Genomic DNA, 12,839 nt, shown 5'->3' with positions numbered 1-12,839 from the left:
GTCTGCCTATATCAAACATGGCGGCGCCCTACGCGGCTCAGGCTGGCACGGCGGAGAAATCACGTGTTGTAAACGTCACGCCGTCACACGTACGTGATTGCCTGACGTTACGCCGCAACACACACGTGACCGGAGGCTGGTTTCTCCCCGCGCATGCTCCGGTTGGGTGATGGCGCCGTTGGTTAGTGGCGCAAATGCCGGCACGGTAGGGAGGATGAAGTGAGAGGAGACGCAGGCGGCCGCACGGCCACACGGCCACGAGTACAAATGGTGTCCGGTCCAGTGAGGCCGGCGGACTGGACCGGGCGGGGATGGATGGAGAGGCGGCTGGCCGTGCGGGAAAGCGATGCTGAATCCACAGCGTGAAGGGAAGGCGGCCGCCGGACGGCGGGCCGGTTGCCGGGGAAACGGAGCGCGGGGTCACGTGGCCCGGCCGGTCACGTGAATCACCCCCCGGGGATGATCACGTGGGGTGGAGCCGGCCCCGGTCACGTGAGTGAGAGTTGACCGGGCGCTCTGCTTGCATCTGGACTGGAGATCACAGTGATGTCTGCAGAAGAATGGTCGCCGCTGCTGGTCCCGGCTGCCCACTCCAGCTCCCAGGATCTGCAATATTTCAGGTGAGCTGCAGTGCACTCCTCGCCACATGCACCGCAGGGGAATTATATTTTCATATTTTATATTTTCATATAATTTTCACAAAATGCTGAAGTATCTCAGCGGGCGGGACAGGTAACACCTCTGAAGGGAAGGAACGGGTGACTGAATCCACGTATAAACGTATAAGATTATTAAGGGGTTGGACACGTTAGAGGCAGGAAACATGTTCCCAATGTTGGGGGAGTCCAGAACAAGCGGCCACAGTTTAAGAATAAGGGGCAGGCCATTTAGAACTGAAATGAGGAAAAACTTTTTCAGTCAGAGAGTTGTGAATCTGTGGAATTCTCTGCCTCAGAAGGCAGTGGAGGCCAATTCTCTGAATGCATTCAAGAGAGAGCTGGATAGAGCTCTTAAGGATAGCGGAGTCGGGGGGTATGGGGAGAAGGCAGGAACGGGGTACTGATTGAGAATCATATCATATATGTATACAGCCGGAAACAGGCCTTTTCGCCCTCCAAGTCCGTGCCGCCCAGCGATCCCCGTACATTAACATTATCCTACACCCACTAGGGACAATTTTTACATTTACCCAGCCAATTAACCTACATACCTGTACGTCTTTGGAATGATCAGCCATGATCACATTGAATGGCGGTGCTAGCCCGAAGGGCCGAATGGCCTCCTCTTGCACCTATTGTCTATTGTCTATGGGACCTTTCATCAGACTTGACACATAGAAAATAGGTGCAGGGGTAGGCCATTCAACATTTGTCTTGTCCCATTCAAACACCATGAGTCAAGCTGAAGCATAAATTCTTTATTGCGTGAATGCACAAGAGGATACAATACATCGTGCTGTCGTCTCCACGCCTGGTTCCCACCCTACCAACAACTGGTTAGCATATAGAAAAACCCGGACTGGATCGGGAACAGGATATACATCCCAGAACACAGACACAATCAAGTCAGTTAATATTACTGATCCACATGTTCCCTCTTCGAATTAAGCTTACGATTAATGATAGATAGATATATATATATGCTATAACATCAATATATAGAGATGTAAGCACTAGAAACTACAATTACACACCGGAAGATACACATATAACAAGCAACTAGAATGAGTAGCGTTAATCTGTGAACCGGTTAAATGTCAGTGTCCGCTGTCAATGTTCGACAAAGCCCCTGTACTTGGGGTTAAGCCTGCAGGAGCGTCCCGCTCGTGTACGGTACAAACCCACATTCTCTCCCTTCTCAGGAGACTTTACCGCTGGTATTGGTATAGATGATAGTGGTTTAATTGAGGACTTCACAGGCGATAGCACCACGGGCTTCACTGGTGAGGGGTCAGCTGGAAGCTGGCATTCCACGGAACTGCCACCACTGGGCCATAAAGTAAAGTCCTGTGGATTCTGTTGCGAGGGTGCCGGCTCGTGCACTGGAGGGATATGCCTCCTGTTGCGTCTGTAAACACCATCATCCACCTTGACCAGGTAGGACCGCGGTTCTGGACAGGTCTCACCCACAACACCCAGGCGGTTGTGGCCCTTCACCGTTTGCAGACGAACCACCTGACCCTCGGACAGTGGCTGGAGGAGTTTGCTGGTCTTGTCGTAGTACTGTTTTTGAATGTCGCGTTTCTGCTGTAACCTGGCCTGCACTGCCAATGGCTCACAGACCTGTGGTGCTAATAGTTGTTTGGCAACGGGAAGAGTCATGCGTGTCTGCCTAGACATAAGGCGTTGTGCAGGCGACCCCAACACAGGGTCCCGGGAAACATTGCTGAGATTGAGTAAGTCCAGAAACACATCGGAACCGGCCCGACGGGACCGCTCCATGACTTGTTTGGAACTCCGCACGGCACGCTCTGCCAGTCCATTAGATTGCGGATATTCCGGCCGGTTGAAAATGTGCCGAAAATCCCAGCGTTTGGCAGTCCTTGAAACAATAGCTGGTGAACTGACCACCATTATCTGACAGAAGGGTGATGGATGCCCATGAACCGAGACGTATCGCGCCAAAGGGCTGCAAAGTAAATCAACCTTGAACCATCCAGAGTACGAATCAACAAGAACAAGGTATTGCTTGCCACGCCAGTCAAAGATATCAGTAGCCACTGTAACCCATGGCAGATCTGGAACTGGATGTGATAGCGGTGGTTCTTTGGGCTGGTGAGGTGATAGGTTGTTGCACACCGCACATGACTGGCGCACGTAATCAGCCATTGCTGGCCAGAAGAACATGCTCTTGGCTAGTCGGATTGTTGCCTCCACACCAGGATGCCCTCTATGTACGGCATCAAAATACTGTTGACGCTGCGAAGCGGGGATAACAGCCTTGTGGCCCTTCATGATGACCCCATCCTGAATCACAAGCTCGACACGAACAGGGAAGTACGGTCGCACAAGGAGGGCCAGCTTGTACTGTTTGTCTGGCCACCCACGCCGAATGACAGAGGAAAGCGATCTCGGCATCATCCTCAGCTGTCTGTGCTGCTAGTTTATCCAGACATGAGGAAATGAATGTAATTTACCGTCATGACCACAAAAGCCTCTTCCTCCACCAGGCATTTCTCACAAGTCTTCCGAGGCGCCTGAGACAATGTATCAGCCAGATGCATATCCTGGCTGAAGAAGGGTCTCGACCCGAAACGTCACCCATTCCTTCTCTCCCGAGATGCTGCCTGACCTGCTGAGTTACTCCAGCATTTTGTGAATAAATAGATGCATATCCTTGCTGCATTTGTAGACCAGAGTAATATCACACCTCTGTAGCTGCAACAACATGCTGAATTACTCCAGGATTACTCCAGCAAGGGGGTGTGGCTGCGCCCTGCAGCTGCGGCTCACCGGCAGTCTCTCTGTCTTTTTTGTCTTTGTTATTGTTTAAATGTATATTTTGATTTATTTTTAGCTCTGTATATGTGGGGGAGGGGGGGGAAACCTTTTTTTCTAATCTCCTCCTCAACGAAAATGCGACCTTTATCGTGTCGTATCTCCGTTCGCGCTACGACCTAACACTGTGGAGTTGGCGGCCTCCAGCTGGGATCGACCTTGAAGACTCCGGTCGCAGGGCCTGGACTTACCATCTCGGAGGCTTCGGCCGTGGGCCCTGCAAACCGCAACATCGGGAGCTCGCAGGTCCCTGGCTGGCGACCGGCTTTCGGGACCTCCAGCCGTAGCAGCTTCAACCGCCCCGAAGCGCGAGGTTCGATCGACCCGCTCGCAGGCCCTTCATCGCCCTGCGTGGCTCGGCCGCGGTACTTTCTATCGCCCGGTGGGGGCTTAGGACCTTCATCAGCCTGCTCGGCTCGGCCTGGGACTTTCCATCGCCTGGCGGGGGCTTCAAAAGTTGGGAGCCTCGATCGCCTCGAGGCAGCAGTTTGACTGCCTGATCACGGGAGAAGAATGAGATAAGACTTTTCTTTGCCTTCCATCACAGTGAGGGTGTGCCTGGAGCAATCACTCTGATGGTTGTTTGTGTTAAATTGTAATTGTGTGTCTTGTGTTCTTTATTGTTTACTGCCGGACCCTGACGTGAGAGGACGCTGGCGCTATTTGTTCGCCGCTTCTCTATCAGGACAAATCTTTTGTTTGTTTGTTTTTATGTCTTGTTTGCTTTGTAAAGCATCTTTGAGTATCTTGAAAAGCGCTATATAAAATAAATGTATTATTATTATTAACATCCGCTGCAGATGCACTGGGGCAGCGTGTATCGGTTTATGCGGAATGGTGACCAACGGCTGGTGATCAGTTTCAACTATGACAGTCTTACCGAAGACATCGTTGAATTTGCTGCAGGCGAAAACAACTGCGAGCAGCTCTTTTTCAATCTGTGCATAGTGCTGCGCCGTGTCTGTCATGGTTCGCGATGCATATGCGACAGGCCGGCCATCATCGAAGCACACCGCACCTAAACCATACTGGGAAGCATCGCAGGTCAGGGTGACAGGTACGTCGACATTGAAGTAAGCGAGAGTCGGCGCACATGACATTTGTTGTTTGAGGGCGTCAAAAGCCCTTTGCTGCTGCTCGTGCCAGGACCAAACAGCGTCCTTGTGAGTCAACTGCCGCAACGGGGCTGAGAGTTCGCCAAAGTTAGTTTGAATGAACTTCCCAAGATAATTCACCATATCCAAGAATCTCTGTAGGCTGGCAACATCAGTGGGCGCAGTCATTTCATTGATCGCAGTAGTCTTCGAGGGGTCTGCCGTGAGACCGTCACTGGTAAACACATGGCCCACATATTTCACTTCGCTAACCCGGAATTTGCACTTGAGGGGGTTTAGCTTGCGATTAATAGACAATAGACAATAGACAATAGGTGCAGGAGTAGGCCATTCAGCCCTTCGAGCCAGCACCGCCATTCAATGCGATCATGGCTGATCACTCTCAATCAGTACCCCGTTCCTGCCTTCTCCCCATACCCCCTCACTCCGCTATCCTTAAGAGCTCTATCCAGCTCTCTCTTGAAAGCATCCAACGAACTGGCCTCCACTGCCTTCTGAGGCAGAGAATTCCACACCTTCACCACTCTCTGACTGAAAAAGTTCTTCCTCATCTCCGTTCTAAATGGCCTACCCCTTATTCTCAAACTGTGGCCCCTTGTTCTGGACTCCCCCAACATTGGGAACATGTTTCCTGCCTCTAATGTGTCCAATCCCCTAATTATCTTATATGTTTCAATAAGATCCCCCCTCATCCTTCTAAATTCCAGTGTATACAAGCCCAATCGCTCCAGCCTTTCAACATACGACAGTCCCGCCATTCCGGGAATTAACCTAGTGAACCTACGCTGCACGCCCTCCATAGCAAGAATATCCTTCCTCAAATTAGGAGACCAAAACTGCACACAGTACTCCAGGTGCGGTCTCACCAGGGCCCGGTACAACTGTAGAAGGACTTCTTTGCTCCTATACTCAACTCCTCTTGTTACGAAGGCCAACATTCCATTGGCTTTCTTCACTGCCTGCTGTACCTGCATGCTTCCTTTCATTGACTGATGCACTAGGACACCCAGATCTCGTTGAACTCCCCCTCCTCCTAACTTGACACATTTCAGATAATAATCTGCCTTTCTATTCTTACTTCCAAAGTGAATAACCTCACACTTATCTACATTAAACTGCATCTGCCATGTATCCGCCCACTCACACAACCTGTCCAAGTCACCCTGCAGCCTTATTGCATCTTCCTCACAATTCACACTACCCCCCAGCTTAGTATCATCTGCAAATTTGCTAATGGTACTTTTAATCCCTTCGTCTAAGTCATTAATGTATATCGTAAATAGCTGGGGTCCCAGCACCGAACCTTGCGGTACCCCACTGGTCACTGCCTGCCATTCCGAAAGGGACCTATTTATCCCCACTCTTTGCTTTCTGTCTGTCAACCAATTTTCTATCCATGTCAGTACCCTACCCCCAATACCATGTGCCCTAATTTTGCCCACTAATCTCCTATGTGGGACCTTGTCGAAGGCTTTCTGAAAGTCGAGGTACACCACATCCACTGACTCTCCCCTGTCAATTTTCCTAGTTACATCCTCAAAAAATTCCAGTAGATTTGTCAAGCATGATTTCCCCTTCGTAAATCCATGCTGACTCGGAATGATCCTGTTACTGCTATCCAATTGCTCAGCAATTTCGTCTTTTATAATTGACTCCAGCATCTTCCCCACCACTGATGTCAGACTAACTGGTCTATAATTACCCGTTTTCTCTCTCCCTCCTTTCTTAAAAAGTGGGATAACATTTGCTATCCTCCAATCCACAGGAACTGATCCTGAATCTATAGAACATTGAAAAATGATCTCCAATGCTTCCACTATTTCTAGAGCCACCTCCTTAAGTACCCTGGGATGCAGACCATCAGGCCCTGGGGATTTTGCCGGTCCAGCATCACTTCCAAATTAGCATCATGCTCCTGCATGTCTTGCCCAGCAACAAGGATGTCATCGACTATGACAGCGCAAGGGTAACCGGCAAAATGCTGCTCCAAGGTGCGCTGGAACATCTCACTAGCAGAGCTAATACCAAACGGCATGCGCAGAAATCTATAGCGTCCAAAAGGTGTGCTAAAGGTAGTCAGCATAGACGAGTTATAGTCCAGTGGTATCTGTCAAAATAAACTCTTGGCATCCAGAACTGAGAACACTGTTGCCTTACCCAGGTGCGCAGCCACTTCTACCATGCGCACAGGGTGATATGATGGCTGATCATCTAAAATCAGCACCCCGTTTCTTTTCCCCATATCCCTTGATTCCGTTAGCCCTAAAAGCTAAATCTGACTGTCGTGAATTGGCCTCCACTGCCTTCTGTGGCACAGAATTCCACAGATTCACAACTCTCCGGGTTAAAAAGTTTTTCCTCATCTCAGTCCTAAATAGCCTACCCCTTATTCTTAAACAGTAACCCCTGTCAAATCCTCCAAGAATTTTATATGTTTCCATAAGATCCCCTCTCATTCTCGTAAATTCCAGTGAATGCAAGCTCAATCAACCCATTCTTTCATCATACGTCAGTCCTGCCATTCTGGGAATTAACCTCGTAAACCTACACTGCACTCCCTGAATAGCAATAATGTCCTTCCTCAAATTAGGGGACCAAATTTGCACACAATACTCCAGGTGTGGTCTCACCAGGACCTTGTATAATTGCAGGAGGACCTCCTTGCTCCTAAAACTCAAATCCTCTTGCAATGATGGCCAACATGCCATTAACTTTCTTCACTGCCTGCTGAGCCTGCATGCTTACTTTCAGTGACTGATGTACAAGCACACCCCAGATCTCGTTGCAGCTCCCCTTCTCCTAATCTGACACCATTCAGATAATAATCTCCCTGTTCTTGCCACCAAAGTGGATAACCTCACATCTCTCCACATTAAACTGCATCTGCCATGCTTCTGCCCACTCACCCAACCTATCCAAGTCACCCTGCAGCCTCATAGCATCCTCCTCGCAGCTCACACTGCCTCCCAGCTCTGTGTCATCCTAGATCGGGTAGATGCGCAGAGTCTCTTGCCCAGAGTAGGGGAATTGAAGACCAGAGGATATAGGTTCAAGGTGAAGTGGAAAAGATTTAAGACGAATCTGAGGGTTAACTTTTTCACACAAAGGGCCTATGGAACAAGCTGCCAGATGAGGTAGTTGAGGGGGACTATCCCAACGTTTAAGAAACAGACAGGTACATGGATAGGACAAGTTTGGACGATATGGACCAAGTGCAGGCAGGTGGGACTAGTATAGCTGGGACATGTTGGCCGGTGTGGGCAGGTTGGGCCAAAGGGCCTGTTTCCACAATGTATCACTCTATGACTCTAAAGTCAGGAACCCAGACCTGGGTTTTTGGCGCTGTAAAGCAGCGGCTCTCCCAGCTACACAACTGAAGTGACAACTTTATGTCTGGGAATTGCTTTTTGGACCAAGATTTTGTCAAATTACTACTGATTTCTGTGGAGATTGTAGGTCAAATGAGCAGGATCAAGTCATTTTTAATTCAGATGTTACCATTTTTTCAATTAATTTGATGATAATTTGAGCTTTTATATGACTGGGTTTTTGGTTGCTGCAGAAGTTCCAGATGTGGAGACCACTCCAACAAGATCTTGTTCCCTCACATGACCCACAGAAGTTCTTTACCCTGGGACCCAGCTAGTGGTTAATGCTGTAGCTCAAAAACATCTCCCCCTCTTCTTTGAATACAGTATTAAATGCCTTGATATAAATGCCTACACTCCATTAGCTGGGTAGGAAGATAGACACAAAATGCTGGAGTAACTCAGCGGGACAGGCAGCATCTCTGGAGAGAAGGAATGGATGACGTTTGGGGTCGAGACCCTTCTTCAGACTCACTAACTGTCTTTGATTACTTTTTGCAACTGTACAGTAGTTTTTTGATTTGAACCTGTTGCACTCTCCTCCAGCTGCTCATGTTCTCAACTGCAGTAATTTTTATTTCTGTTTGGAATGAATGCATTAATTTCCAAATTTAAACAACATTTTATCAGCAATTCGTGTCCTGGGAAGGTCTTTGAAACTTCCTGCTTCTGAAAAATCAGGAAGCTTTTCCAAAAAGTAGCATGTAATAATGAGGGGGGGGGACCTTATTGGAATTTACCAAATAGTGAAAGGCCTGGATAGAGTAAATGTAGAGAGGATGTTTCCACTGGTGGGAGAATGTTGGATCAGACGCCATAGCTTCAGAATAAAAGGACATATCTTTAGAAAGGAGATGAGGAATTTCTTTTGTCAGAGGGTGATGAATCCGTGGAATTCATCGCCACAGATGGCTGTGGAAACCAAGTCAATGGATATCTTTAAGGCTGAGATTGACAATTTTTTTTATTGGTAAGGGTGTCAGGGGTTATGGGGAGAAGGCAGGAGAATGGGTTGAGAGGGAAAGATAGATCAGCTATGATTGAATGGTGGAATAGACTTGATGGGCCGATTGGCCTAATTCTGCTCCGAGAACTTATTTGGATGATCGTCTCTATATTCTTCTATCAATTAATGCATGGATGAAGCCTGAGGCTCCTTGCAGACTTCCATTTTACTTATCCCATCGTAAATAAAAAAATATACTCCTGCACTCCTATTTTCCAGCCACTTGCACTCCTGTGCCTATGGTCAACTCTTTTCTATGCACTGGCAGACCCATATAAACCTTTTCGGAAAGTTCACAGTGATGATTCAGGAAACCAGCAGGTTTGGATTATTTTGACCTTTAAGTCTGCTCCTCCATTCATTCAGATTATGGGTGATCTTGGTGTGCCACAGTGTCATCCTCCTGCACTTGCTTACCCTTCAAATGACCTTCCTTTCTGCTCAAAGACTCAGCTGGGGCAATCCATCCTGTGTGGCTCAGTGAGAATTTAGTAAATTTCAATGAGATCTCATTTTCCGAAACTCTGGGGAATTTAGTCTTGGTCTACTTGATCTCTCCTCATTGGGACATCATGGTAGAGAGATTCAGCAGAGAAACTGACCCTTTGGGCCATTTTATTCTCCCATATTTTCATCTACTGCCCCTGGATTCTACCTGCCACCTACAAATTTACGACAATTTAACCTACCAAACCCACACATCTTTGGGATGTGGGAGGACATTATGGTACCTGGAAGATACATGTGATGAGGACAACGTGCAAACTCCAAGCAAGCATCACCACGAGGTTGGGATTGAACCCGGGTCTCTGGCACTGTGACACCCTGGGTATGTGGGAGCAAACTAAAGTATTTTTAGGATACCCATAGGGTCACGGAGAATGTACAAACCACACACAGACAGCACCATAGTTTGGGATTGTACCGGGTTCCTGGAGCTATGAGGCAGCAGAACTGCTAACAGCACTGTGGTGCTGTCCTCGGGTCAAAAGAGAGTTAAGTGTTTTATTGTCATTTGTGCCGAGACCGAACAATGACATTCTTCCTTCCAGTAGCACAAGAGGCTTGTAAACACAGTACTCAATTGATATTATATTAAACATTTTTTAAAACTCAGTTAAGAAAAACCAGTATAGTGCAAAGCCAAAACACAATCTGAAGTCCCCTAGTGCAACCAAGGCAGTTGGGAGTTTAGCGGGAGTTTCTAGCGTTCAATAGTCGTCATTGGCGAAACTGTTCCTTTCCTAATTTCTGCATGTTGACTCAGTAATTAGGGGCGAGGACCCCAGATCCATTTGAACATCAACTTCTTAACATTTTTCCATATTGTATTTCTTTGCCAAGCTCTTGCCCCCTCATTCAGCTCATTGATTCAATTCTTGAAGTCTCATTGTACTTGTTTTGAATCAGCATCAATTTGTCCTTTTCGCCCAAGTCATTAATACAGATTATGAATAGCTGTGACCCCAGTACTAATCCCTGCAATGCCCCTCACATCTCACAGCATGTCAACTCGAGAAAAATACGTTTATCTATCCCTTTGCTGGCCAATTTTTCCCTTATTCACCTGGCTTTCTCACAAAACTCTACAGAATTTGTTGGAAATGACTTGCAATTCGTGCTGACTTTCTAGTAAATGATATCACTGTTAATTGTTGTTTAATCATAGGACTACCTACCTGGCTTCTGTCTCCTTTTTTAATGGAATGCGATTTTCCAATCATCTAAACCCTTGATGAATTATTAAACAGCCTGAACTAATGCTGTTTTCTCATGATAGCCAGTAAACAGTACAAATAATGGAATGATTGTTTGCAAGAGCAGAAATGAGATCAATATCAAAGCCCAGAAAATGGGACCCGAGAATGACATGTGATATAGTCTATTCAGATTTGGATGTGCATATAATATGAGATAACCGTCTCTAATGTCAAACCATTGTTAGATGGATAGTGGCATTTTCACTAGTTAATTAGTAGAGAACATGCCGGGAAACCATTCAAAGTTGTATCTGCTTGTTATTGGACTCATCCTTGCATATCTCATTTATCCTCCACCAATTTATTGCTTTTGGTTGGAAGAGATTGTTGAGCAAATTTGATGATGAGAAGGGCGGTCCATTCAAATGTGTTCCAAAATCTCCACATCGGGGCTGTGAAAATATTGACTTGGCTTCTTTCCGACTTCATGGTTTGCTGGTTTGAGCTGCTTCTCTCTGTTCCGACCTCAGGGTGGGGCATCACTCTCCCATTTTGCATAGTTTCACATCGCAGTTTGTAAACCGTGTCTTCAGCCACTTTGTGCAAGTTGTCGTGCTGGAAAGTTATACAGGCAGTTTCATGTCAGCTCATCCATGCCAACCAAGTTACTGAACCAGATTAGTTCCACTAATTATGTGCCTGCACCTGGCACATATCACTCCATACTCCTATATAAGTACCTGTCCAAGTGTGTTTTAAATGTTGTTGTACCTGCCTCTACCACTTCTAGCAATTTGTTCCAAAAACCCACCACCCTCTGTGGGGGGAGTGAAAAAGTTGTCCCCCGATGTACATTTTAAATCTTTCCCCTCACAGCTTAAACTTGTGTGCTCAGGTTTTAGACACCACTACCCTGGGAAAATTATTAAAGTTTCAGCTCGAAGGCTCAGCAGCAGCGGCACAAGCTCAGCAGCCCCCCCTCATTGGCCGCCACTCCCATCACTCGGGCGAGTCCCATTGTGACGTCGAAGGCGAGGGCAAATAGAAAACAGGTTGAAGACTTTATTTTTATATGCCGGACGTGTATAATAAAATTACGAATATGAAATTAAACACAAAAATGACTCAAATGCATTTACATATGAGTAGCCTATTTATCACAATTTCTCTTGGAACCCCTAGCGACATCTCCAGGGGCAAAAGACTCCGTCTATCCAACCTCACCATGCAACTCAAATCTGCCAGAGCTGCTAACGTCATGATGAATATTTTGTTGCACCCCTTCTGATTTAATGACACCCTTCCCATAGGGCAACCAGAACCAAACACAGTACTTCAAATGTGGCCTTGCCAGTGTCTTCTACAGCTATATCAACTCATCCCAACTCCTATACTCTAGCATTACAGTGAAGGCAAGAGTGCCAAACTATGTCCCAACATCCCTTTACCTGTTGCCACTTTCATGGAACTATGTACCTGCACGTCCTTGGACTGTTTGTGCTACAATACTCCCCTGGCCCCTGTAATCTACTGTGCAAATCGCGCTCTGGTTTATCTCAGAAAGTCCAACATTATTGTTATTGACAGCTATGCAAGTTAATTGCTGTAAATTGTTTTAGGTGTGATGCTTTAAACGTTCAGTTTAATGTCTTGTTTTCTGTGAAATGTCTGAGATATTCTTCTGAAGCACAGAACAAAGTAGTATCACTGGAAAACATACCTTTCAGCAGCTGTAAAGAAAACCAGTATATTGTGATTACTTTGGCGTTATGCTCTTGGAACCTCTTTGGTAATATGCAGTATTTTCCCTTAGAGACCCTTATTTCTAAGGTATTCAATAGCTAACTTTTTTTAATGCAATTTGGCTTTCTATGTGCGTTTTTCCATCAGTTTTATTCATTTGCACCAAGTACCTTGGGTCAACTTGTGATTCAGCAGTCTTTATCTTACAATCCCAAGAGCTTGTTGCTATTTTCTGATATTGAACACCTTTGTCCAAAATTTAGTGGTTTGGATAAATCTAAACTTTGTTGCACATCAGAGCATTGCATTTTGCCCGGTATCTTGCACGGTAGAGGAACATAATAGCTTCATGAAGCCTCTGGTTAGTTCACTGATCATGGCATGGTGCCTGAATCAAATGGCACGAAATT

At 46.6% G+C, this 12,839-nt stretch overlaps 1 protein-coding gene across 1 annotated transcript in view; it reads left to right on the top strand.

The window, feature by feature from the left end:
- The first annotated feature begins 150 nt into the window (after window positions 1-150).
- slc2a8 (solute carrier family 2 member 8) overlaps window positions 151-12,839 on the top strand; it is a 47,738-nt gene continuing 35,049 nt past the window's right edge. The window contains exon 1 of the mRNA XM_078426109.1: window positions 151-620. Coding sequence (XP_078282235.1) covers window positions 547-620 — 74 coding nt within the window. The 5' untranslated portion in view covers window positions 151-546. The remainder of the gene's footprint in view (window positions 621-12,839) is intronic.

This window comes from Rhinoraja longicauda, chromosome 31 (genome assembly GCF_053455715.1).
Source record: "Rhinoraja longicauda isolate Sanriku21f chromosome 31, sRhiLon1.1, whole genome shotgun sequence".
In the NCBI taxonomy this organism is placed as follows: domain Eukaryota; kingdom Metazoa; phylum Chordata; class Chondrichthyes; order Rajiformes; family Arhynchobatidae; genus Rhinoraja; species Rhinoraja longicauda.
The sequence above is the reverse complement of the archived record's forward strand: the minus strand, read 5'-3'. Positions and strand labels throughout refer to the sequence as shown.